This window comes from Frankliniella occidentalis, unplaced genomic scaffold (genome assembly GCF_000697945.3).
Source record: "Frankliniella occidentalis isolate FOCC.00 unplaced genomic scaffold, Focc_3.1 Scaffold21, whole genome shotgun sequence".
Taxonomy (NCBI): Eukaryota; Metazoa; Arthropoda; class Insecta; order Thysanoptera; family Thripidae; genus Frankliniella; species Frankliniella occidentalis.
Window position 1 is genome coordinate 792,840 of NW_026267151.1, and position 26,824 is coordinate 819,663.

Sequence of the window (26,824 nt, forward strand, 5' to 3'; positions counted from 1 at the left end):
ATAATAACATAATACTAATCAGTTTGCACATATCACATACCAGGGAAGCGGGATGAATGGTGAGCAGCGTAAATCCACACAAGAGGAACGGTCGCTGACCGCCGAGCCGCCGCGGCAGCCGGGCTGCGCTTCACTGTCTACAGCCTACAGCCACACCCCTCACTCCGCGTCTCTCCGTCCCTTCTCTGCTGGAGCCGCGAGGGGAGAGAGCACGGAGCATGCGCAGTAGAGGCGGGCTGCGCCCGAACAGGTCCTCTCCACGCTCGGGTTGGATCGTTCGGGTCTTCGGATTACCCCCCCCCCCTTCCCCTCCCTCTTCTCCCCTTCCCTTCTCTTCCAAAAATAGCAAACGCATAGGGCAGGAGACAAGTTCTCCCTAGGTACGGGTCCAGAAACTACCATTACTCATAGATAAAATGGCAAAATTTGGACACTATGGAGAAATTGGAGCTGGGCACTTTGTGTCACTTCCAGGGCGAAAATTATTCCCGACTCCTGTGAGATCCTAATAAATTCCATAACTATCTACATTCCGCACTCTAGAATAGATAATTCAAATTTCAGTCCATTAACGCACTGCTATTCACGGTCGTATGATCACCCTTCTCCTCTAAATTTGCACTGCTCTCAAGTCTAAATCCACCTTGAACACCGAAGCAAGAGGTCCTCCCCAGGGGACAGAAAAGGGTCAAATTTTAGTTCATCATTTTGACCTCATTTACTTTTGGAATTTGATCTCAAAATGATGTCACATGATGTCAAATTGATTTCTGCTGAAATCGATTTGACATCGTTTTGACATCATTTTGACCGAAGTAAAATTTTAGTTCATCATTTGGACCTCAATTTTTTGGTTTGACATCAAATGATGTCAAAGTGACTTTTTTCTGTCCCCTGGGTCTGTCCTCCCTTCTCTTAGCTGCTGTCATCCATGCCATGGCTGTCTGTCAGTCTCTCTGACTTGTGCTGCCCTCTCGTGCTCGCTTTCTCAAACAGTACCACCGCTTCGCTCGCTCCATCCCCACAACACAACACAGTTTCTGCTGATTTGGTGTCGTACGCACAGTCAAGATCATGACAGCTGTTGAATGGGAGGAAGTTAAACGGCTGGCCGCTGGGCTCCAGCGCGCTCAGCTGATATCCACGACTCAAAGGTAAACCATTCCCACGCCTTTTCAGAATATGACACATCACTTCACCCGATGCACCCTAAATATCCCGGTTATAGATAACCTCCTCATTCCGTCCCAACCTAATTTCACTTAGATGATATTTGTTATACCCTCAACAACAAGTACCATTTAGACGCCTACACTGTCATTTTTGAATTTCAAATATTCTTGTGGTTTTTGTCTTTCATTTTATTCATCATGTTCGCTTACAATCTTGTATGTCAGACATATTATGGCCTCCACACTTTCCACTAAATGTTTTTTTTTTGCCAACGTTACCTTGAATTTATTTCTCTTTTCTATTGTAACACAAGCTTATTTAATTTTTTTTAAACGCTGCCACCTACTCTTTTTTTTTTCCAACATTTATAGATTATCTGAGCGTAACTGTGTTGAAATTATCACCAAGCTCGTGGACATGAAATTGCTCGACATCATATTTACAAATGATGGAAAAGAATATATCACTCCACAGCAGCTTGTAACAGAGATGAGAGATGAATTAATTGTCAATGGTGGTAAGTTTCACATTAATCAGATTCTTAACTTCTGTCAACTTTGTCGGGCAATAATATCATATACTTTCATATGTTTTTTTTTGTCAGGTCGCATCAATCTGGTAGAGTTGGCCAAGTTATTAAATGTTGATCTGAGCCACATTGCTCAAAGAGCTGCTGACCTCCAGAAGCAGGACCCTGGAATTTCTTTAGTGCTGGGACAACTTATTGATAAATCATATATTACACGGTTGGCTGAAGAAATAAATGAAAAGCTTGTTCAACAAGGAGAAGTATCTATTAGTGATTTGACCAGTCAATATGATCTACCTAGTGAATTTTTACAACAGGTGGGTAGGGTTTGGGGTTCATCAAAGATACTTGTTACCTATCATGTGTAAAAATTCACCATCTGGTCGTTTTCATAGGTTGTTCAACGAAATCTAGGGAAGATAATACGTGCTAAGCAAGACAGACAAGATCCTCGTGTTTTCTTTACTGAAGCTTATGTTGCCAGAAATATGGCAGCTATTCGAGGTGCTCTTATTGCCACAATGAAACCGACACCTGTGAGCAACTTAATCAACATTTGTGGAGTTCAAGAACGTCTATTCTTTTGTAAGTTATCATAATATCTCAAATTTATACCTTGTGGCACATTACCGTGTGTTAATTATTTTCCTAAATCTGTTTCTAGCACTAATTGATAATTTGATGGAATTGAAACAAGTCCCCGGTGTCTTCTCTGGGAAACAAGTTTCCAATAGTATTTATGTACCATCAATTTACTCTAAATCTCAAAGTGATTGGGTTGATAGCTTCTACAAGCAGAACGGCTTTTTAGGTACTCTTGTTTAATTGTAATTCTTAAACTTTTGATTCTTAACTTTATTTATTGATTTTAGTGGAGCAAGGTCATAGTCATAAGTCTTTCTTTCTTTTCCTAATTAATAGAATATGATGCTCTCTCACGCATTGGCATATCTGATGGTCAGTCTTATGCACGCAAACATTTTCCTGCTGAAAAGCTCTTATTCCTTGACGGTGCTGCTATTGGGTCCATGTTATTAGGTCAGATAGAAGCAGCTGTAGAAGAGGCTGTTAGTTCTGGCACATGGGTTGACATAATGGTAAGTGTTTAAAAACAATTCTTTTATATTAAAAAAAAAACAAAAAAACACTCAACAACCTTCTAATTTTTTTTTATTTTTTAAATCCAGCCAATGTTGCCATCAGTCTTAGACAGTAACAATGGGGAACAAATTTTGACAGAAGTTCTGAAAACTGTAAGAACACCGGGGGGTAGTACACCGTCAGTCAAAGTTTTCAATGGTTCAGTTGTTGTGACAGAAAACTTCCTGAACAAATTAATGGTTCCCTTCAAAGATGTGGTGCAAAAGAAAGCAGAAAAGGTAAGCGGCTGAGAGATAATTATTTTTTTAATGTGGAATAGTTTACCTAAAGTTGATTTATCACCATTTGTGCTTGTCATGAAAGTGTGTTGCATCTGGAGAGTTCCAACAATGGCAAGTTGATCGACTTCAAGTCTCTGATGACCACAACAAGCGAGAAGATCTGAAGGAAGAAAAAGTTGACAAGCGAGATGAGCGACGCAAGAAAGCAGCTGGTGGTAAAGGGGGTGGTGGAACTCAGGTACTGCCTAAGCATCCCGCATATATGTTTCCTATTTCTAGTAAAATTCAAATCTAACTACCTGAATTATTATCATGTCTTAGGGTCGTGAGACTAAAACTAAGTCAACAAAAAAGAAAGTGAGGGGTGGACGTGGAGGTGGAGATTCTGATGATGAGGCAACTGTTAGTTCTCATCGCAAACCTACAGTCTTAGAAATTGTTACTGTTGAAGACATAGTTGCTGTTATTTCTCTGGAAGAGAGCTTTAATGATTTAGATGAAGATGAAAGAGCATCTTTATTGGAGGAAATAGCCAAACACTTGCATGTGTAAGTTTATCAGTAAAGTGCTTATCTTAGAAAAAAGTACTTTATAGTGAATATTAATTACATCTAAAGAAATCCTTTTCACGTTTTAGGTCAGCCAATAAAGCTGCCATGGAACATGCCCAAGTTGTGTTGGATAGCAATATGTCAAATAATATTGGTGCACGGAGGAAAACTCACAATGATCTTCAAGAGAAACTGAACAGTCTTATCACCAATGTTAGATTGTTTGAGAAAGGTCTCAAAGGATTTTCTACTGATGTTATTCCACCTGCCAAAGAGTCTCCTCATTCACAGCTTTCTAAATATTTGCTTAAAACATTTTGCACTGACATTGCCAATGAAATAGTTGGCTTTATAGCTCAGGAGCGGATGCTACAATGGGACTCTACCAAGGACATACTTCAGGAGGTATAATTTCCCTTCTTCCATACTTTACATGAAGGAAGAACTGCTAGGTTGGGTTCATCTACTAAAAACAATTATTTTCAGACAAGGCAAAAAGTGGCCCAGGAATCAGGTGGAGCAGAAAAAGAGGCTCTTTTAAAATTAAATAAATCTTTACTTGGATCTTCACTTGATGACTTTTTTTCTGCTCTTGAAATCGCTCTGAGTTCAGATGTTTGTGATGTTGTTATTCGTAAATCAGACAAGAAAAAGGAGAGGTATAGTAATGGCTCCAAAAGGTCATCATGTAACAATTTTTCTTTCTGTTCTGTTACTATTAATATGAATTCTTTCAGAGTGATGGTCTTTGGTCACCGCCAAGCATTGTTAGAGCAACTGAATTCTTCAGAGGACCCGGCTCACGTTTTGCATATAGCTACTTTGGTGCTTTGTCAAGGTGTAACACAAAATATGTTGCATGCATCTGGACGCTATGTCAACATTTTATTGTCATTCCTACAGCCTCATTTGCCAGCAGGCACATATTCCACTTTGCAGGAGTACTATGGTAAAATATGAGACAATTTTTATGGTTTTAGACATTATACAGCATTGTTTCACCAACTCTTCACCTTGTTTTGATTATTTGTTTTGTTTCTAAACCTAACATTTCTTACAGATCTTGTGCTGAAGCTCTTATCAACAGACCAGCCAAATGAGGATGCAAAGACAACTGTTATGTTTCAGCTCCAAGAGAAAATGCCTATCATTAAAGATATTGCAAATACCTTTAAAAAGACTTCCGGAGAAAACAAAGAGTGATTTGATTTTATGACTGTGTACAGTCACAATCTTTGACTGACATGCATTGTTTTAAATCTAATGTAAACCAAATAGGTTTTGATGTTTACCTTTTTAGTATGTATGAGTGAACTTCTTTTATTGCAAGAGTTACATACTCAAATTGTTATTTTTCTACAGTTTATCTGTTTTGATGATTGTTTTTTTGAATATCTGTTCCAATTTTTATCAGGCATTAAATAGCCTCTAAAATTAATTTGTATCTTTTCTCTGAGAAAACCCCAGTGTTATCAGGTGTAATAGAGTGTAGTTAATTAGTATGTCACTGTGTGGTTCAGAGTGGGAAAAAGTTTTGCAAAACTGTCTTTCTTACTCTTTTTATTAAGGGTATATCAAAGCGTTGTCTACTGCACATCAGCACAGTAGTTTTTCCATATCTCAGTTACGAGTGATTACACATACGTGACACAGGCCATCTTGACTGAATAAATATAAAATTTATGTAAACTAAAAGAAGCATCGTACAAAATTCATCAACACTACCATATTTTCTTAAGATAGGAGTTAGCAATAAAAGTAAAAGGTGAGAAGAACAGAAGTAACAGTAGAATAGCCTACTGACTGACTTAATGGGAAGCAATGACAAGAATTCATTTGATTAAGTCTTTTGGAAAGGATACTTGAAACAGTTCATAAAAAGTTTTGCACTTAGCTAAACTCTTAAGAGACAAAAAGGGGGGAAAGTTATAAAATCTTATTTTATGTTTGCATGGATAAAACATGCTACAGGCCATCAAAATGTTTTGTAATTTACAAAAAGCTTAAGATGTACACTTATCAAAAAGTACAAAATTGAAGAAACAGAACAAATGAAATTATTGATTGAGCCTTCTCTCTCTCTGCACAATAAGCATGCCAGCATGCTGCTGGGAAATGTTCTTGTAGCTTGAGTACCTTATGCACCTTTCTCCTGGGCAATGGCTGAAAACATTACTTATTAGTTACATATTTTTCTTTTCCACAAAAAGTTCAAACAAATATTAAGTTTTAGCTGCAGAATAACACTGCAGTACTACTTCATACCTTCCTTGGTTGGCAGTGGGTTCTTCTCTTGGGTTTCAGTGTGCTTCAGTGATTTGGGGTTGAAGTTTTCTATTCCCGCAATTAGCTGTTGCTGTCCCTTTTCTTGTTCAATGGCTGTAACAATACACAGATCAGTTTGATTAGAAGAAATGGCACTTGCAAGACATTTTGCACATACACTACTGTAAGATTTCTTTCTGGCAGCAATGGCAGCACTTCAGCAATAACATTTAAATAATTAGCTCATTTAAAATTATTGATCACAACATATATAATATATACAAGCTAATAATAAAATAGCTAGTGCATACACATTATAGTTGTATACCTGCAGGGTCTGGGAGAGGGTTCTTCTCCTGTGTTTCTGCATGCTTCATGGATGACTTATCAAAGTGCTCCACACCATTGAGCAGATTTTGGTGAGCCCTTTCTTGCTGCACAACTGGTACACACACAAAAAAAAAACAGCAGCATGCCATCATGCAGTACAAATACAGTAATAAAATGCAGAAGCAAAATATAAAAATTACAAAGTTATTATTAAAGACATATAGTACAAAAGCCAAATAACTCAATATGCACGTCCTTCAAATTTATACTTATGGAAGAACTTTAAAACAAATAGGTGCAAGATAGGCCAAATGAAAATGTAAGCATAAATCTCACAAATTCATTTTAATAACTGAACTCAATGGGAAATATGACACTACCCAGCTAGAGAATAATCTAAAATACTAGACACATAATTTGCAGCTGGATAGGTTCAAGTAAGCACACTAAAAATAGCTGAACACGCAATGTGAGTAAGCACATTGAAATAAATGAGAAAGGCTTGGACACACACAAAACAAAGCTCGACTCATGCATGTTGTGATATACAAAAGGCTATTTTCACTGAACGATAGGAAGTACTATTTGTTTTCATTATAATCTACTATTCATTGTATGGAAAGAATGTGGTAAGCGGACAATCATTAGCTGAACTATGTAGTTACCATCTTTATCAGGAAGAAGATTCTTCTCTTGAGTTTCTGTGGGTTTCAGCTTGCTGCTGTCGAAAGCCTCTACTCCCTCAATCAGCGCCTTCTGCGTCTTCTCTGAAGCAACATCTGGAAAACACAAACGAATTAGAATATGGAAAAATCAGTTTGTTTCGTCCCACTGTATAACATTAAAATAATACTGTTTCATTGTCTCAAAACATTACTAATTATCAGATTTTAATAGAAAAATTGCCACAATACCCCTGAAACAGTTTTGGACTGATGATTGTAGAACTCATGGAGTTGGTTGCCACACACATTAAAATAAGCGACTTCAAGTAATGTTAATCAGATGCAATCCAACATTTTGTCAAAATACATCAAGAGTTGAAGGCGTAATTATTATAATAAGGGGTGGGGGTGAGAGTGTGATTAATGTGCATCACTATTAATATACTATTGAATTACCAAGCTGCGAGAAGTTATTGAATTAGTTTATTTGAATCTGTCAGTAGAAAATCTGTTATTCTGGTGAGGTAATGGTGTAGTGCTGCAAAAATAAGAGTGGGTGCTGTAAACATTTTCTTTCCCCAACTTGATTTAAAATATATACACATGATAAATACACAACTATACCTAAAAAAATGTTTGAGCATGCAGAAAATAAAGCAGTTTATAGAAACATGCCATTGAGTTACTGGTGGAAATAATAATATGGAACCCTAGGAGGACAGTAGTAATGTAATTTTTACATCAATTTTTACATTGACTTGACACTTTGCATCAAATGGGGACAATTTTGACATTCCTAATATGTCAAAATCAACACTTACAACATATACTTTTCATGCAAAACTGAGGATGTTTTGACGTGAAAGTTACTTCCCTTTGTCCTCCTTGGGAATACTGATTATATTTTTTGTTTGTTATGTTAGACAATTCGTTTTAGCTTGGCACATGCAGTGCAAACAACAGCCTCTTCACCATGCTTGCCTATCCAGCACAAATACCTTGTGCGTTTGGAAGCACAAATTTCTCTTGAGTGGCAGCACGCTTCAGCCTATCCGTGCTGAAGTTCTCCACATCTTGAATCAAGTTGTTGTGTTGCCGCTCCTGCTTCACATCTAAGTGGACAACACCAACGGCTAAGACACTCTTTCTTCACCGATTCTCAACAAGAAAAATATGCCACATCTACCACACTATTTTAGCAAATTGCAATATTGATAATATAATGCAAACATAAACAAAAACAACTACAGCAAGACAAGAAGTGTAGAATAGTAAGAGGAAAATAGTTTTAGAAATGGAGGTTTTTAAAAGATTTGAATACCTTCGGCCGTGGGCAACACAGTCTTTTCTTGAGTGACAGCATGCTTCATGTTGCTGGGGTTGAAGCCTTCCAGCTGGCTCTTGAGGTCCACAGCCACCTTCGGCAGCTCATTCAGAGATGGGGACGACATGATGCTGCAATTAAAGAAAATCAAAAGTTGAATTAATTTCAGGGGAGGAAAAGGAAACAAAACTATCTGTCCATTGCATTTCTGTTTGTTTTGTTTTTTTGGTTTTTTTCTCTTAACAAAACCAGGGTTAAAACTATATTTAGGGTCCTTACTGGGTTGCTCTATGTTACTCTAACTTCCAGTTGCTGGAAATAACATCGACATCAAATTCAACAAACCTAGAAGTAACAATTAAAAACACACTGCACACTTCCCGAATAATTGAATAAGAGCAAATAAGGAACTCAAGTGTGTCCTGCCGAGGCACTTCCCCGCGGGTCAAGTGGCTAACGGGGCTGGCATTTCTGCCAATGGCCCTAGCTATGTCTCATGATAGGTCATTTTTTGATGCAAGCGACCAAAACGGTCCCTGAGGACACACCACCTACGTTCTGCGGTGGAGTTTACTTTCGGATGGATCATAGCTAAGTTATAGCTGAAGCGCAAGGACTTGAACAGTCGGTGTTCACGTCTCCGTTTAGTACTATACTACACAGACAGAGAGGAGGTGTGTGTGGGGGGGGGGGGGGGGCCCACCCGGCCAGGCCACCACCGTCACCATCGCGAGACCGAGCGAGTGCAGACAAGGACGGCGAAATACAAGTCGCGGCCTTTTCCTGCACACCGGCCGCCGCTGCTACGGCTGCGCCCCTATATGGCAGCCTGCCGTACATGTCGGGTCGGGCGAGTATCTCGGTGGGGCGGGCGAGGCAGAGCAGGGCGGGCCGCGGAAAAGGGGGAGGGGACTCCGGACAGACCTTTAATCCGTTGCTCGCGACCACACCGTGCCACACCTCAACTCATACGAGCACCGTGCTGCAGGAGTGTCCCATTTAAGCTCTAGGACAGTCTCTATTTAAGTAGCCAGTTTACGTCGGGTTTACGTCAGAGAGGGGGTGGGGCGAATTACCAACCTAGCGAAACGGGGGTCATACAGAGCCTGAATTATACTGACGATACGCAAGCCACCCACTGGAGAAACAAAAGTGCAAAGTCCTGCCTTTCCAGGGGTGTTGAAGAAAGTTTTAGTTTAGTGCCTCTGTAAAGGCAAGTAGAGAGCCCTAAGGCCTTCCGCAATTTTAGGCCCCTTCTATAGGCACCAAACATGTGCATTTTAAACATTTAGTGCCTCTGATAAAGGTAGGACAACACCTCTTTGTTTTTCCAGTGCCCTCTTACAATACGTATTTATACACATCAATCCCCCAATTTCGGAGCACAAGGTACTGGTGTTTCAACGGCGCTTTTCCTAACACCTTGCAAAAAGAGGTTACTCCCCCCCCCTCCTCTCCCCGAATACTTATTACAGGGTTTGCACTTGATCCCCGCCTTGAACGTGGACTGCGCAGCGCTGCGGGCCAGGCGAGCCGCGCGGGTCATTAGCAGGTGCATCGCCCGGCAATCTGTCGGCGGTGGCAACACCCTGATGGGCACCACGCGCAGCAGATCAAAACGCAAAAGGGAGAAAAAGAGGAAGAAAAAAAATGTACCGCGTCCAGTCGTCTAGACCTCCCGCGTCGCCGTATCGGGCGGGGTGTGCCGCCGCGAGGGGGTGCTTTGTACTCCCAGAAGATACATGTGAGGAGGCAGCCGTAACTGGGGGCGCAGGCGATGGTCAGGTCACAGCCGATCACAGACTACCGTCGCATCCGAGGCTCGGATGAGTATTAGAACGTCCGCCGCCGCCGGGCAGCTCGCTGGGGTATGCAGTCCCGGCGCGCTGCCGCGCGGGCGGGTTGCCTACTCGCACGGCTCCTCGCTAGCGTAGCCACGCAAGGGCTCGGGCGGGCTGCAGCTTCGGAAAGAGTTCCTACACACCTAGCCGAACACAACTCCTTTTCCGGGCGAGAGTTTTTGATCCACAACGTGTGCGACGTCCATGATCCCAAGAGTGGATGGCGGTGTGGCGTCGGAGTGTTGGTTATCGCCTTCGGAGCGCTCGCGCTGCTCGACCTTGTCTGGGTCACGCCGGTCATGGGGTACACCGTGGACTCCAAAGAGATATACCTGCACGCCACGCCCACTCCGCTTCAGGTGTTGCCTGAGGACTTGGAGGGGACAGGGGGGGGGGGAGGGCGGCAGACACGCTCGAGGACAGTTTTCGGACGAACGGCGGGGGAGGCCACCATAGATAACGAAAGCACAACAGCTACCCGCACTCCAGAGAGAGACCAAACGAGACGGGGGTATCTAATCCTAAACCCCCTCCAACCACTCCGGCTGCCAATGACACCACCTGGCCAGCGAATTGATTGGAAGTCTATCGGAGAGGCGGAGATAGCTCTCGGGCGTGTCGGTCACCCTCTTCCCCGAAACACGACAATGGGGCGGAGAGGTACCCGAGGCCGTGGCCTGCTGCAGGTCTGTTCTCGCGGCGTGTGTGTGTAACACGACCCTTCCACGGCGACGTGCCGTGGAGTGGCGTGGCGCGACATTTTTCTTTCTCTTTTGTTTTATCGGGCCATGGTGTGGCGGACCCTCCTCCGGCCTGGCCTGGACGGCCAGCTCTCGTTGAAGTGGAAAGTGGGCTGTGACAGCAGCCCGGCGCAGCGGCGGGGTGGGGCGGGGCGGAAGAGCAGCATGGCGACAACAACAGTTTGACGCCTACAGGATCGTCTCGCCCCCCACAGGTCCGGTGCGGCCATCGACATGCCTCTACACCCCACACCCGACCACGCCGCCACCGGCGCTCCGGTCGCGCCACACAGCGGCCGTACAAGTTGGCAGCGCAAAGAACCTTATTCCATTCAGTGCAAAAATCCACCGTCAACTTAAAAATTAGGGCTTCACGACTTCCCGTTCAAAGCGTAAACTCGGGTCAGCCAAAGGGGCGAGTGTTTACAAAACTTGCGAGGGAGGATGCAAAACAATTATCGAAAAAGTATGTTTCAGGAGACGAAAAATTCGCAAAAAGAAAAACGGGTGAGTAATAAGATTTGCAATTCGGAACTGAGCGACAGTGGCCGACCCCGCCTGCACCGAGGGCGGCGACGGCGCGGGTCGCTTCCGGTCCGGGCCAGATAAAATGTCTCAATATCGCGTCGGGCGCGGATGTGACGTGACGTGGGAGCAGGGCCCGGCAGGACCTACAGCAGGAAGAGTCTCACGCACTTGCGCGGGGGGCCGGGAGGAGCAAGGAAAGACGCAGCTACTGGGAATGTTCTTCGCGGGCGCGCGCGCGCGAGAGAGAGAGATGGCAACACTTGGAGCGCCCCCAACTCAACCTCTTCCAGTCAGTCGCTCATGCGCCCTCTCCCTCTCTCGCACTCACTCACGCAGCACTCCCACACGAGCTTGGCTGCCGGGGCCTCGGCCGGGTGGGAAGGGAACGTCGGCAGAGAAATGCATTGCAGGTTTATCGCTACTTATTCAGCGGCGCGGCGGTGCCCGGCCAGCATCGTTATTCACCTCCAGTTTTTCGCACTTTCTCCTCTCCGCAGATGACGCCGTCCTCCAGCAGCCGCCCAGCGTCGCGGCCGCTGACCTACTCGAATTATTAACTGAAAACTCTACGATCGGGCAAACCTAAAACCCTGCTGCTTAACGGCTTAGAACACACTGTTAAAGTCTTACGAAGAAAAATGCCAAATCCTTTGTAATACGAAGGATTTGGACGCTTCGTAGGGAGAAAATTCTTTGTAGGTACGAAGCATTTGGCATTTTGCTTCGTAAGACTTGAACTGTGCATCCAGCTGGGCGTTTTATACAGCAACACTGGCCAAAATATCCCAGCTCGTATACCTCAAAAGTACAGGAGTGAGGTACGGAATCGTACGTCAAAGGCTAGTGTACTTTTGTCCTCCAAAAACGCCTAATCCACAAAGTACAGATCGAGTAGGCCACCAGGCGTACTGTACTTTTTGTCACAGTGAATGGCGAACAGCAAAAGAATTGTGGGTGTTGTGATCTGGATTAAAAATATTTTCTTTACTGCGGCTACTATTTGCTACATTTTTCATTGTTTCCGATACCTGTACATCGTTATCTTTCAGGAATTCAATTTGTTTTATTCGTTTTCTCTTTGTGTTTATCACCGGGCGCTTTGAGATCCAATAGACTGCGATAACACATCACCTTGCCGGAACGTCCGCCGGGGTATATTTCTGCGCCGTTTGTTGACGGAGTACAGTACAGCATAGCCTCGCGGCTTATGTGCCCTGCCCCTGCGGCGGGCGCGGCTCCACCAGACTGCCATGCCATAGGCGTCGCTCAAAGTCACGGCCGCGCGGCCGCCCGACAAGGGACGGCGAGTGTTTGCGCAGCCGAGTCCAGATAGCTTTACTGCACCAATGGGTCCCGCCTTGCCAGGCCCCGCCCGCGCCCCCCGCAGCCCACGCGTCCTGCCCCACACGTACCGCACCGCACGGCTGTCACGCGACACTATGACCGCTGTAATTTTGACCCTCAAGGGGCGCGTAATAACTTACAGCCCTCCAGGGTAAAGAGGGTGCGCTCATATCGAAACTTTACGGTGAAATTCACCGCAATCTTGCAAACGCCGTAGTCCTATACGAGCGTCTCCCCCGACCCCGACCCTTCCGCCTGCCTGGTAGCTACATTGTAAATCCGGGGTGTCCAGCAACTGTGCGACAAAAGGTGCCCGACTCTAAAACCTGTGCAACTTAAGTCGCACAGCTGCTGGACGCCTTGTAGTTTGGCGCCCTTTCCCTGCAGAGGGGTCCAAGCAGGGGGTGTCCAACAACAAGACACCCTACCTAGGCTTGGCCTGGACCCTTGTGCAGGGAAAAGGGTGCCGAACCGAAATGTGTCCAGCAGCTAAGCGACTTAAGTTGCACAGGTGTTTAGCGTCGGGCACCTTTTGTCGCACAGTTGCTGGACACCCCGGATTTACAGTGTAGTTATACCGTTCCTCCCTTCTCCCGCCCTCTCGCAGGCGCGGCCTGCGGCCCGGCCCGCCCGGGACGGCTGGACACTTTTCCTTTTGTCTCCCAGAGTTGCAGCGGTGACTCGGCCGACTTGGTGCAACGCAGCGGCGCACCGGCGGTCTCTCCCCGTCCCGTCCAGGACCCCCCGACCCCCCCCCCCTCCCGTTCCCTTTTCCACTTTCTCCTCCCGACCTGTACAAAGTACTTCCAGCAGCAGCTGGAGGTTCCGATGACGCGATAACACGGAGCAAAACGGCAACGGACGGCTGCTGCTGCTGGCCTTTGGAAACACGGGGCCGCGCGGCAGACTCAGGGAGCCAAAACAATGAGGATTTGAACACTTTTGCAATGTGGAGTAGGGCACAACGCCGGTCGAATCTATACCCCCAGGGTGTTTGGTCGTGGGCCGCGTGACCAAAAGTTGAACGCCGCGGTTATTGCGCAGCGAGGGGGCTTACATTGCGTGCCACAGCCAATCTCCGATCGCTTTGGAGAAACCTCTGCGGGGGGCGGCAGGGCCGGGCCGGGCGGGGCGCCAGCTAAGGCTCTGCAGCCGAGATGACTGCTTGCCGAGAGGGCGTAGGAAGCTACAGTGAGACTTGTGCGGCTATAAGGTAGCGAAGCTGGCGGCAGGTAGGAGGTAGGGTGTATCTAGATTCGTTGCATTAGCTTACGCGGGTAGGAGAAATCAGTCGACAGACCCTGTGAAAGCGAAAAAAATAGCAATATACTACCGAAGCTAATCCAATTGTTCTTCGCATTCCGAGCTGAGGATTCGCTTTGACAGCTAATAGTTGGCTCTGACGCAGTCACTTTCTCATATACCGGAAGCTGATGTGATAAGCACAGTATGGACAAATTGTTCATAGTTATGAAATTGGGGACAATCATATGGCTGCTTATAATTTCTGCAAGTTTATGCACAACAAAGTGCATATTTTTTTGTCTGTGTGCCAACCACATTATGTATACAAGTGGACAGAGTGCACTCTCCATACTGCCCCCTCTCCCTCTCGCAACAACCAGGAACGTCCGCACAGCCGATTTGCATTCGTGCAGAGGGCACGCAATCTGCGGGAGCGGAAGCGCGCGCGAGAGGGATGACTAACACCAATCTCCCCCCCAGCATGCCGGGCCGGGCCAGGCCGCGCCGCGGGTCGTGCGCGCTGTCGTCACCCTGGTGATCAAAAGAACGCTCTCCCCGTCGGTGCCTCGCGGAGCCATGGAGGAGCCGCGGGCCGCGGGCGCGCGCACGCGGGGTACACGGCACGGAACAATTGCTGCGCATCGGCAGAATCGCAATCATCCCACCAAACGCCTCCGCGCCACGGGTCCTGCACTTCCTTGCGTGACCAAAAGCTGTTATCACAATGCTCGACCAGTAAAAGTTATGCCGAAGAAAAAGGTTGCTAAAGAACAAAACCGTTCAGAAGGCGCTCGCAAATATCGACACTCGACCGTGTGCTAAAGCTAAAATGATAGTTGTCAAAGATTAATTTTGACACCAAAAGCTTAGGGGCGACTTAATGATCATGACTTTAGTTTCGCGTCTTATTTTCGTGATTAGCAGGCAGTAAAGGCAGTGTCCAGTCATGGCACGGCAGGCCGACGGGCGCACCGCGAACACTCCGCGACGCCCGGAGCGTGGCCCGACGCCCGCTATATTTAGCCCATTACATACGAGTACTGTCGGGCCGGTCGGGTAGTCCAGCTCTGCGCACGCGCGCTGGAAGGAGGCCCCACACCAGCTCCAGCCCCCCCTTCTCCCTTCCCAACCAATTCCGTGCCTTCTCCCCGGAGCCAGTAAGTCTGCCCCCCCCCCTCTTTACCCCCAGCCCTCCACACGACGGATCGGCCGGCAAGCAGCCCACGACGCCGCAGCACAACCAAATTCCTTTGCGGTTCCCTGAGGAGAGCCGTTCACGTGGTGCGAATCGACCGGAATCGACTGTGAGACGGATGTGACGAGGACGAGGCAAGTGCTGCACCCCGCACTGCACAGCCGCCCTGGCGCCCAGAAGCGCATCGTCCGGCTTCGCGACACATCAGCGCATCCCTAGCGAGGCAGGGGGGGGGGGGGCACCAGCCCGCGCGGCTGGACTAAAATTGTGTCGGCGTTGGCCGATCGCCGTGATTATTTTGTAATTCTGAGAGGCATCTTAGGGGGACTGAGAACCCCCTCACGCCCCCTCAAGAGATGAGCGAGGTCTACTCTCTTGTTTTCAAGAATCCGCTTCATATTGCGGGTGCCGTGCGGGGGAACATGTCGAGTATGCCAGAGTCGTCCGCGGACAAGACTTCGAGAACGGAACCGCATCACACTACTCTGCTGCAAGAACAAACTGTTTACTGACATAGCGCAATCTTTTCCTTCCCGAGCAGGTCTGCTTTGCGGGACGGACGCGGACAACACATATTTGCCGGCTCGTTAGAGGACAATACTGTGTCAACCAACGGCCATCTCCGCAAAACAACAACAAGGGGGGCACGAAAGCTGTTCTCCACGATACACTGCAAAGGAAACAGCCTGTCGCCTCAATCAGAGACCGTGAAAGCCCGCTGGGCGCACGCATGCCGCGCTCGCGGCTCGGGAGGCGCCGACACGCGACAATTAAGCCCACAATTATAGAATTAATCTGCAGGACGCCAGAAGACGTCAGCAAGAAGTACTAGTGTCGGCCGGCAGGCGAGCGACGAGGTGTTGCCCTCCCGCCCTAGCGTCGTTGTGCTTCAAGCACCTTACTACTGACCCCAGCTTGCCTCGAATGAAATACAATTCAAAATATGTATTCGTAGGTTGGACGTGGATATTTTCCCTGCAAAATGTTCATGATACGCAAATTCGAAGGCCAAAGTACAGTGGTTGTTGTAAATAATGCAACGACTCATACTTTACAACATTGTTCCTTAATTTACAATTATCACAAATATGTGGTTGACTTACAAATATTTTACAGAGTACGGAAAACGGAATAGGGAGAAGGGGGACGGAGGGGCATAAGGATGTTTGAGGCGCGGGGCGGCCCTATTGGCGCACAATGCCTTGAGTTGTGGTATAGTGACTCAAACGGAAAGGGGAGGCGGAGGGGCATAAGGATGTTTGAGGCGCGGGGCGGCCCTATTGGCGCACAATGCCTTGAGTTGTGGTATGGTGACTCAAACGGAAAGGGGAGGGGGGGGGGATTTGTCACGACTAGAAGGGCGAGTCAAGCCGGGCATGCATGTTCTATCTACTTTTTGCCTTGTTATTGCTTAGTTAGCTAACTAAAGAAGTCCCACGACTTCGAAAGAAGCAGTCCTTCTCCCGTAATCTCTGCGAGAAAGATCCAAGCAAGCACCCTGGGAGGTAGGCAGACGCAGCGCTGCTGTGCGCGCCTGTTGGGCGGGCGGCCTACCCCAGAGCTGCGTGCTAGGGACCGCACGAAGGGGCCGCCGCCGGAGCGCCGTGGAGGTAGGCAGACGCAGCGCTGCAGCGCGCGCCTGTTGAGCGGGCGGCCTACCCCAGAGCTGCTTGCCAGGAACCACCACCCACCACACCGGGGAGCTCGCACAGCGAGTACCTTCCACTTATAAAACGGTTAACACGACTGCTTTATTCGGCCTAAATAAAACGTGCAGCGATTTGTGCTCTTGTGCTAACAGCACCAGTCTTTCGGACGTCCTTTCCGAAGGCGTGACGCAAAAGTGTTCGAGCAAGCAGCGCAGCGGCGCAGCAGCCGTCCAGAGATGACTTCATGCGCCGGGCATCTCCCCCCCTGAGGCCGTGCGCCGCGGACGGGCTGGCCGGCTGGCCCCGCACCGCGGCGTGACATCAGTTTAACCTCAACCCGTCGCGTGTAGGAACCTCGAAGCAGAGTTGTGTTCTTTTCACGGCAATGCCTCGGTTGTTTCTACTGTGCTTGAAGAGATTGTCGTCGGGAATAATGTTATTGTGCAACAACAAAGCCTTTTCCATCGGGGTTAGTTCAGTAGCCCCCCCCCCCCCCTCTTTTCTCCCACCACACAAACACACATTGGTTTCGAAAGCGACCCTTCACCCCAGCACCAGGAGGGGGAGGGGGGTTGGCGCCCGCTCATGTATGTGTGCCTGGCCCTGTATCGCACATCTCACTTGCACTCACTCAACTCACGGCTACGTCGAGGTTGTCCTTTCGCCGGATTGTAGCAAGACTGCAGCAGATCACAAGCAGGGGCTGAGCAGCTAATGAAGCAGCAACGCTGACAAGGGTTGGCAATGCATACATCGAATAGCTTGCGTAAAGCGGGGTATTGAGGCATTTCTGGAGGCCCGGTACAGAAAGACTGGCACTTCTCCATCCCATTCTTCCAAAAAGACCAGGAGGGCTATGGGGTCTCGCCAGAAACCAGTCATCGATCGCGCCACACAGGCACAACCCAGTGGGCTCGTCCACAATGTACTCCTTTTATCTCAAAAAGATAGGTCAAATTACGGTGGCTCGACGCCTGCGGGACTCCGGGTATTCTACTCCACTCCGCTGTACCGGGTGTAACTGAGAATGCGCAACAGTGTTGCGGGTTTGCCTACCCAGTTAGCCCGTAAGGCGCCATGGACCCTGCAGCCCTGGCGGGTATGCAATCCCGCAACACTGTTGCGCATTCTCAGTTACACCCGGTACACGAGCGCACTTCAGGCAAGATGTTGCCAACCTATCAGGCGCTATGAGAGTTTACATATTAAATGTTTACGTAAAGGTGAGTAGGCAGGCAAACCGACGCCCGCACTGGCAAATTTTTTAAGATGAAAATTTCGTCAATACCAAAATGGGCGTAAAAGATGCCAAAAATTTGGCAGAGTGTTCCTCTCTCTGCCTCTCGCACAAAATTCCCATCGCCCCCCTTTTTCTCTCCCCTCTCCCTCATGATCAGCAGCGAGTTCGCGGCATTGCGCGCGTGGCAAGAGGCAGCCCATGGACTGGGCGGGCCCAGCTCTGCAGCGCAGAAGCAGCCCATGGGATGGGCTGTGCGAGCTGCCGCGACGAGGCGTGGCGCGCTGCACCGAGCTGCGCACCGCGGAGAGTCAACGCCCTCCGCGCAGCCGCGTCGCAGCGCAGGGGAGAGGTGTTTGGCGGGGCGTGCGCTCCGCCACACGATTTGCAGCGTGCTCCGGGCGCGTTTTGTTTTGGAGAAACAAGTAGGTCGCAGCTCTGTCTACGCGTTCCTATTTTCGCATGTTCGCAACAACCTTGCAATGCTTGTATCTGCGCATGGTCGTGAGAAAAACAGAGCGAATGGCAGACGACAGTTTGAGTGGGACCCCCCCTGCAAAGAGGGATTTGATGGTGCTCCGCTTAGCAGTTCCGCTACTCCTCTCCGGCAACTCCTTGTGATTAAATGATAGTTACACGTTTGTGACGTGTCAAAATTGCATGAGTTTAGAAACGCACGAGGTTTGCGTAGATTCGTAACTTTGACTTGGCTGCCCCCCCCCCCCCCCCCCCCCCCCCCCCCCCCCCCCCCCCCCCCCCCCCCTCCCCTCACCACACACACACACATCGAATGATGAGACGATCATCGCTGCCGTCTCACCGCACGCCAAGGCAATGCTAGCCGGCTGGTGCAGCGCGCCTTGTACGAACATATAACATGCTCCACACAGTGCGACCTGCGCAGTGCGAGCCCAAATACGTCCATGTGAAGGGCGCCCGGTGGCAGGCGGTGGCAGGCGGGGCTGGCGCGCCGCTTCGCATGTCCGTCATGTTCGACCAGCAGCCGGCCGGCCGCAGCGGGCCTCCCTGGGAATAAGGTCACCAACAGGACACCCTTTACGATAAGTTCCCAAGGGGTCGAAGCAGCAGCGCGCTTCCAGGTAGGCGTCCAAGGATGTCCCCTGGAATCGGCTCGGTCTCGGTATGCTGCCCACTTTTAGGGACAGCAGTAAACTCAAGGCTCAAAGAAAGATGGAAATGGGCTCTCTCTAGGTAATGCATACACTGGAAAATCAATCGCAAAGCTCATGTGAACGAATATATTCGCACGAGCGCTGTAAAAATTTCTTAATAGTCCCGAGCCCTGCACCAGAGTAGGGTCGTGTTATTTTTTTTGCACGGCTGTGCAAACGCAGATTGCTGAAACAGCGCGGCGGCGAGCAGCACACCGAACGACGCACACAGAAGTGCACAGGCGATGTTTGCGATTTTTGCAGAGGTATGATGGCCGTCCCGCAAGTAGTACATACGATACAGCACAAAAATGAGCGAAGTACGCTTACGCATTCACATTGTGCTATCCCAAAAAAGATCAAGATTTAGAAGGCGCGAGGCCAGGCCCAAAGCCAAATTACGATTACTTGCATTGCACTGGGTGTTTTATTTTCTCTTGACCTCTTCTACAAATAAGGCACGCATTTTTGATCCAGTATTATTATTTTAGTTGGCGATGACCGCCATAGGGATATCCCCATCCCCCTTCCCTCCCCTCCTTTCGGACTCAAAGGCCGGAAGTACTGACATGCCAAACTAGTCCCGACGGAGGAGGAACCAGCCACCCGGACCCGGAGGAGCTGAACCATCGCGCACAGATGGTTATCCGCCCGCAGGCCGTTTGCTTCTCTTCACCTTAATTGGAAACGCCGCACCACGGCGTCATGACATGACCACTTCGTGACGAAACTATACACACACCACACACTACAGAACACAACCATATACAACCAGTACACAGCTGCTTTCGAAAGAGGTAAAAAGAAAATATTTTTGTTTTATAAACCGAACACAAACCGTTGTCTGTGTTACGCTGTATTTGCAGCCCTGCTGCTGGTACCTGCTCACTGCACAGTGTGCAGTACGTGACGACAGGAGTGGCACGAGTAGAGGAGCCGATAATCACCTGGAAACACAATGAAATCAAAATGTATTAGATTCTATAGAAAGTTAGGGGGAAAAAGAGTTGGGAAATCCCAAAGGACTTTAGCAATAATTTTTACGAGTGTTCCTCCGTGAAATCCCAGATTTTTTTCTAACAGTGTTTCTGTGCACATCAGCTTTTGTCTGAGATTAATTCCATCTTAGCTTGTACACATTGTACTACGGAAATAATACAAACTAGCTGTCCAAAGAAAACAATGTGCACAAAATTGGCATAAAATTCTCCTTCCCATTTAAAGTGAACTCGGTAGGTAAAAGAAGAAGAAATCGTGTCGTTTATCAACTCAATCAATTTGCAATCGATAGTATTTTCACCGATTTTAACTGTTGGCATCGGCCATATTGGTGAAAAGGTGACACGACTATCCAAGGATACTCCAAGCACCCCTTCCCATCTCCCCGGACGTGTCAGTGCGACACCAGCGCGCTTTGCGCAAGCAGTTGTTCACGTCAGGTACTTTGTTTTCCTCGTTTCATTTCCGCAAGGCGTCGCTTTGCGTCGCCCTCTGTGCGCGACGCCCCTTCCTGGCCGGCCGTCCTTCCTGCCACCTGCACGTCGCGCCGCTTATGCCTCCGTTCCTTTCCTGCCAACTTCACAATCCAGCCTACGACCCTGATGCTGACGAATCTTTTGCGTCGTCGTGTCACATCTCCGCACTGGAGGTGCCTTTGAAAACTCTCCACTCTCCACAAACATAAGTATGGTACATTCGAACTTCAAGAAGTGCATTCCAGTCATGTCACACACAAAAGAGTGACCATGTCAAACTTTTTAATATAAACCACACTTTTCTATACCTGGCACGATGATCAAACACTTTTCAGTGGCATCTTGGCACGCCCCATTACGTGTTCGAATGTCACACGCTTCTATTAGTGGAGAGGGCAGTAAACACTTGGCACCTTTTTTTTTCTGTGTTTCGTGAGCCTAGTACATCACACGTGTCGTGTAACCACAAAAGCAGTGCACTACCATTCGCTCTCCTCCCTCCCCACCCCTAGGCCCACTGGCTGCATGGACCCCCCGCGAGCTCACGCCAGCAATTACCGCCAACAATAATGAAAATAAAAATGAAAATAAGTACAAACAGAGATAGATATCACCAATTAGCTGCAGATGAGCTGTGGGCATCGGGGCGCCGTGCGTGACGGGAGCCGCGCGACCCTATCCAGAAATAATTAGCGCACTCCGTTGGCCAAGGACCGTGTATAAATAAAACAGGTGGATCATTTTTATCTTCATATCGCGTGGAATTCTCAAATAGTAGGCCCGTAGAGAAGAGGGGCCCGTGACGTCACAGGAGCGGACAACATGGGGGTAATGGGGTGCGGGTCGCCGAGGAACGTGACCGAGGGTCACGCGCTGGGCTATAGCCTCGATCAGTCGTTCTGTTGTACAATATACAAGGTGCCCAAAGATATTTATTTTTGAAATTTGGGACAAAATAATGGTGTTGCAGGCGGGGCTGTTCTCTTTTGTTCAATTTTGATAAAGGCTTTGTCCTCACTTCACTTCACTACACAACTACACACAGCATGTATATTTTCCATATGCCAGGTGGCTGGTTAACCCAGCTCACTTCTGCATGCTGTACCGCACGCACGAGTGCGGGCGGGCTTGCCTATCGCCCCCGTCCACGGCGCGGCGCCTTACGGGCCAAGCGAGTAGGCAACCCACCCGCACTCGTGAGTTCGGTACAGCATAACTACAGAAGTGAGCGGGGTTAATCAGCAACCTGGTACCTCTGATTTTGAAACTGAACTGGTGGACCCTCGGGAACAACCAGTGGAGAGCTGAGAAAATTTGTGAATGATATGGTTCTTACGAAGCCCAGCCCACGAACGCGTATAAAGAAGCGTCAGTGATCACAGACATCACATCACATGCAGACCCCATAGCAAAGCGCCGGAAGCCGAAGCCGCGCCCGCGCGCTGCCGGCATCATAAAAGAATTCCTTCCTAAAGCTTCCCCCGTCCGAAAGTATCACGAAAAAGGAGAACGAACGCTATTCAGACTTTTAACGAGGACGCAGCCGCCTCCAAAAATGCCATAATAATAATACAACTTCTGTTACGGACGATGGCGCGGGCAAACACCGGGCAAACACCGCGCTAAGAGCAAGAGCCCGCCGGGGGCCCCTCCCCTCACCCGCTCCACACCGCCCGCTCCGCTACACTCCGTGCTGCGCCACTCATTAGCCGCGGCCTGGAGAAGGGAGGCATCATCCAAGTGAGACAAATTAAAGGCGAGCGGCCAGCGAGGGACCGCTGCTGGACTCGTGCGAGAGAGAGAGAGAGGCGGCTGCTCATTGAACACGTGTATGCGAGAGCGAGAGAGATGACTTAGAGTTTTTCTTTTATTTCCTAGTCTTTGCACTCCTCTTGCGCCCGCGCACAAAGGGATTGGCGCTGTTCGGCGCCCTCTCTCCTCTCTCCCTCGGCAGGCGCTTGCTGGACTGGACGGGTTCCGCCGCCCGGAAGCACTGCATGAGGGCAGCGGAGCATGTCACGTGACTATGGGGCCGCGCGACGCCGGCTCCGCGGTACACTGTATCCTCCTAACCGTGTTGCCCCGCACCGCGGCCGTTTCCATCTAACGGATTAGATATGCGAGCCGCCCTTCCCTCCGCCCCCTCGCCTTGCACAGGTAATCCGCGAGTACAATAATGCGGTACAACGTGTGCCGGTATGGTAGCGTACCGCGCAGCTTACAACTCCCCCCAGGTGGCTGACTATCACGCCACGCACTTTCGTATACTGTACCGCTTGCACGCGAGCGTGCGGGTGGCCTAATCGCGCGGGGCCGTGAGGAGCTGGGAGGCATGGGCGGCTAGGATAGTCCCCCGTGCAGGGCGGTATAACTACGAAAGTGCGCGGAGTGAGTCAGCCACCTACAGTAGTATCTGACGCCAATAGGGCCCTTGTTGGAATCAACGGAGAAGGGGAACGCCCAACCTTCCGTCGATGACCGCGAAGCTTCTTACGCGGCTGAGATAATATGGAACCCTTCGGAGAAGGTGATCATTTATTCCGAATGTGTTGCGCATGTGCGCGACTGGGTACACACGTGACGACGCTCCGGCCCCTCCCCGCGCAGCCCGGCGCAGCCCCAGACACTGAGGGGCGTGGCGTGGCGCACTTTCGTCCACCAGATGGCGTGCCCAGGGGCCGTCCGTAACCAGGCCACGACGGGACGTAAACGGCGTGTAAGAGTGGGGAGGGCGAAGAGAAGGGGAAGGGGAGGGGAAAGATTAGGCGCCGTTCAAAAAACCAAACGGCTTTGAGATTCACGGAATCTAGTTCCGGCGCGGCCGGGGCGGCGGTGTTCGGCACTCCTCGGACATTTGGACTATGAAAATAAAACGTTGACCACACGAAGTAGCCCTAAGACACAATTTGTGGGTATGGGTAAAATCACAACTCCGAGGACCAAATCTACGACTGTTTTCCGCATAAACGCAGACTTCAGAGCTGTACCAAACCGTTGTACCGCTAAGGATAACCACGTGGTTTGTGAACCATCCCTAAAAGGCCGGCGCTCCCTACATGGCGGCAGACTTGGCTTGGCTGGCAGCTTAGGAAGGAACTTTCCAGTGCGACTCAGCTGCTTGGTAGACACCCGGTTAAAAAGAAGACTCGCTAAAGACGATAAGCGATCACGTTCTGGCGCGAATATCGACATCTACGAAGGGCATAATCGACAGTAATCGACGCGATTGTGTCGTCCAGAAGACGCAAGGAAAAATTAATTTTCGGTTTACCTCAAGGAAGTCTGCCGTTATTGAGGTTGACGTGAAGTCTTAGTGAGCGCGAAATGCACTGACACGCTTATACTAAGTTTTGATTACGTGCGAAAGATATGCGATGTGTCAGAGCGTCCTTTGTATATCTCTCTCGCCCTCATCGTGCGCGATTCGCCGGACTGCGCCAAAGTGAGGAGAGAGACAATGAAGCCAGCCGGGACTTGGTTGGCCCGTCTGCATGAGTCATCGCAGAGCTTTCTCACAGAGGGGCATTGGGCTCGATGACGAACGCCAGAGAGAGAGAGGGGGGGGGGGAGGAAAAGGAGCTCGCGGGCGCGAAGGGCGGCCAGCGCCGGAGCTCCCGGAGAGGCAATCGGCACTGACGTCATCCGCGTCACCTCTCACCACACAACATCATAAGAAGGAAGGACCAAAGGCATGCAGGTTTTAATCTTGCATTGAGCTAATGATGGGCAGAAGATACCAGAGTTGTGTTGTACTTTGGAACAAGGCGGGAGACGAAATGATCTGCCACAGGCTGTCGGAGCTGATGCAGCGAGCAGCGAGCGCCGCTGGGGGCGGGGGTGGCAGACGAGGCTTAGCAGGAGGGCGACGAGTACAAAGAGAGACTTCCAGCCACCCACTCCCTCTCTCCTCCCCCTGCAGCAACAGCCACGAGCGCTAAAGCATCGTGGCCTGCCCATGCCCCGCCATCATTAATCCAATGTGCAGAGAAAGGGGCTCTCTTCGCTAACGCCGAAAATCGCGATGTGTGCGCCTAGCCTGCTCTCCTCGATGCATCGTGATATCGTGATGGTCCATGACTACGTGAGACCGCCCCCCAAAGGACTGAACCGCGTCGCACCCCACCCAAACGTGACTCATATGCTGTCCTGGGAAAGGGCGTGCGATGGCGCGGCTGTGACATCACTGGCCATCCATCGAACAGGATACCCGATCCTGAGTCACCCGTCTCCACCCTCAGAGGTCCACCCCTTCTTGCGACGCGTCATCGCCATCTGTATGCGCGCCGAGGCGCGGCGCGGCGGATGTCTGGGCTTATCGCCAGTCAGTTCGGTTCGACGACACCACAAAAACGGGAGGGGCGGTGGGGGGGGGGGGGGGCAAAAGGGAAGGACAGGAGGGGGAGAGAAAGGCATCCGAGCGATGGGACAAGAGGCTACGGCTGCGTGGATCGGCAGGTGCACGACGCCGCACCAGCCGCCCCGCTGCTCCGGCCCACAGGTGCAGAGAGGACGCCGCCCCAAAAACGGGACCGCGCCTGACCGGAAGTAGGAAACGTGCGAGAGGCCGGAAGCGCACTGGAGTGAGTGCGCGTTCGGCAAAGAGAGGGCGGCACAAAGGTACTCCGAAAACATCACAACAACATTGTATTGCCAGCTCGTGATGAGGATGAGACGTTACCGTTCCCTTTAGGTTTTCAAGAGCAAGCCTCCCTAAGCCTCCCCTGCTCCCCCGCGCCGAGCTTGGGGAATGGGGAAGGGAGGGCCTGGTCGAGGGGAGAAGGACAAGTCTGCACTCGCACGGGCCGCACGGGGGAGGGAGGAGGGTGACTCAGACATGGAGGGGAGCTGGCCGCCGGGGGGTGAGGAGGGCGATGCACAGCCGAGCCGGGCCGAGCCCGAGCCAAACTAACCCTACCTTAACGCCCCTGCAGCCTGGGTGAGGCCCCCTTCCCCTTCCACTTCCCCTCGTCTGATCACTTCCACCGTCAACTTTGAACAATGACAGGAGTGAGGGCAAGGGCAGCGCTGACTGACGTGATCGCCCTTCCTTTTGGAACCCCTTCCCCTAGGAACGTTTGAGTTCCGTTTTGGGCTCCTCTCGGGGGTTGCAGTACCAGCTCCATCCCAACTCGATCCCTAACCCATTCAGCCCCAGCCGCGCCGGCGCGCCGGCGCAGGTAATCCAGTCCCCGACCCCACCCAAACCGACAAAGCAACGCGCTCCAGGGCTCCAGTGGGCTGTGTGAGCTGGGGCCGGGGCCACCGGCCGGGCCGGGTACGTACGTGCCCGAGTGGGTCCTGAGTGCCCTCTGTCTCTCCGTATGCCCTACACGTTCATGCACAAGTCCGCTTGTCAATGGTTTTTTGCTGAAGGTTATTGGGGTTGTCCTGCCGGTATGCAGCAGGTGTCCTTATAGAGCCCCTAGGCGAACCTTCAACCGGGAGTGTCGTGACGGCCGAGGGATATCCTCACAAGTTCGCGCCGCAGTCCTGCTAGGCACCCCACCGGGTGTCACACTACTAGGTACCCCGCCCCCCGAAGAAGCCTCCGCGGCTCGCCTCTAACTGTCAAAATTGTGTGCAGCGTGGCTGCCTCGCGCCTGGATCCAGGTCCTGCAGCACAAACTTAATCAAGAACTGACCTGTGGTTGCACTGGACTGCTCGGCGAGGATATATTCCACGAGGGGTCCTGGAGGCGGAGAGGATGTGGCACTGAATCCCTTTTCTTCACACACACGCACACACACACTTACTGAATGGAACGCGGGTGAGAGACGTGAATCGCTTACAACGGTCGGACGGCGACTGACTGGGACTGGGACTGGACTGGACTGGTGGTGGTGGTGGTGGTGGTGGTGGAGTAGCGACTGGCGGCAGCCGGCAGCAGCGGCAGCAGCAGCAGCAGCTGGCGGGCGAACGGCGAACGAAGCCGCCTCCTCCCTAAAACCGGCGCACTCGGCAACTCGGCAGAGGCAGAGCGGCAGCGGCAGAGCGAGCCGAGCCGAGTAGTCGAGCCGAGCAGCCGAGCAACCGGCATCGGTGCTGTGGCGGCGGCGGCGGCGGTGGTGGTGGCCGTGGTGCCGTCGCGACGGCGGGCTGCGGCGGAGGCGGAGGTGGTGGTGGCGGAGGAGCTGGATCAAGTGGTACTGCAGCCGCCCCCTGCCCGCCAGGCAACGGT

The 26,824-nt window shown here is 50.3% G+C and overlaps 3 protein-coding genes across 13 annotated transcripts in view; 1 reads left to right on the plus strand and 2 right to left on the minus strand.

Annotated features, from left to right (window-relative positions):
• Positions 1-693, minus strand: part of LOC113204482 (uncharacterized) — a 3,562-nt gene extending 2,869 nt beyond the window's left edge. For both annotated transcript variants that reach the window (XM_026419654.2, XM_026419653.2), the window contains exon 1: positions 41-693. The gene's annotated coding sequence lies outside the window, so the exon portion shown is untranslated. The remainder of the gene's footprint in view (positions 1-40) is intronic.
• A 296-nt stretch (positions 694-989) lies between these two features.
• Positions 990-5,073, plus strand: LOC113204481 (E3 UFM1-protein ligase 1 homolog). Its single transcript, XM_026419652.2, has 13 exons — positions 990-1,154; positions 1,545-1,690; positions 1,778-2,019; positions 2,098-2,287; positions 2,367-2,513; positions 2,624-2,799; positions 2,890-3,081; positions 3,167-3,322; positions 3,406-3,632; positions 3,722-4,040; positions 4,122-4,294; positions 4,373-4,584; positions 4,696-5,073. The coding sequence occupies exons 1-13, from the start codon at positions 1,075-1,077 to the stop codon at positions 4,836-4,838; spliced, it is 2,403 nt and encodes an 800-aa protein (XP_026275437.1). The 5' UTR covers positions 990-1,074; the 3' UTR covers positions 4,839-5,073.
• Positions 5,074-5,178: 105 nt separating this feature from the next.
• Positions 5,179-26,570, minus strand: LOC113204484 (thymosin beta). 10 transcript variants are annotated; one of them, XM_026419656.2, is made up of 8 exons: positions 26,288-26,570; positions 20,052-20,117; positions 8,217-8,350; positions 7,894-8,007; positions 6,896-7,009; positions 6,229-6,342; positions 5,901-6,014; positions 5,179-5,798 (listed from the first exon to the last, which is right to left on the minus strand). In XM_026419656.2, the coding sequence occupies exons 3-8, from the start codon at positions 8,344-8,346 to the stop codon at positions 5,773-5,775; spliced, it is 612 nt and encodes a 203-aa protein (XP_026275441.1). In that variant the 5' UTR covers positions 8,347-8,350; positions 20,052-20,117; positions 26,288-26,570; the 3' UTR covers positions 5,179-5,772. The 10 variants fall into 10 exon arrangements, with proteins under 10 accessions (XP_026275441.1, XP_052120694.1, XP_026275440.1 ...); XM_052264734.1 differs by having other exon boundaries at positions 20,009-20,117; XM_026419655.2 differs by lacking the exon at positions 20,052-20,117 and having other exon boundaries at positions 26,288-26,556.
• Between the last annotated feature and the right edge of the window lie 254 nt (positions 26,571-26,824).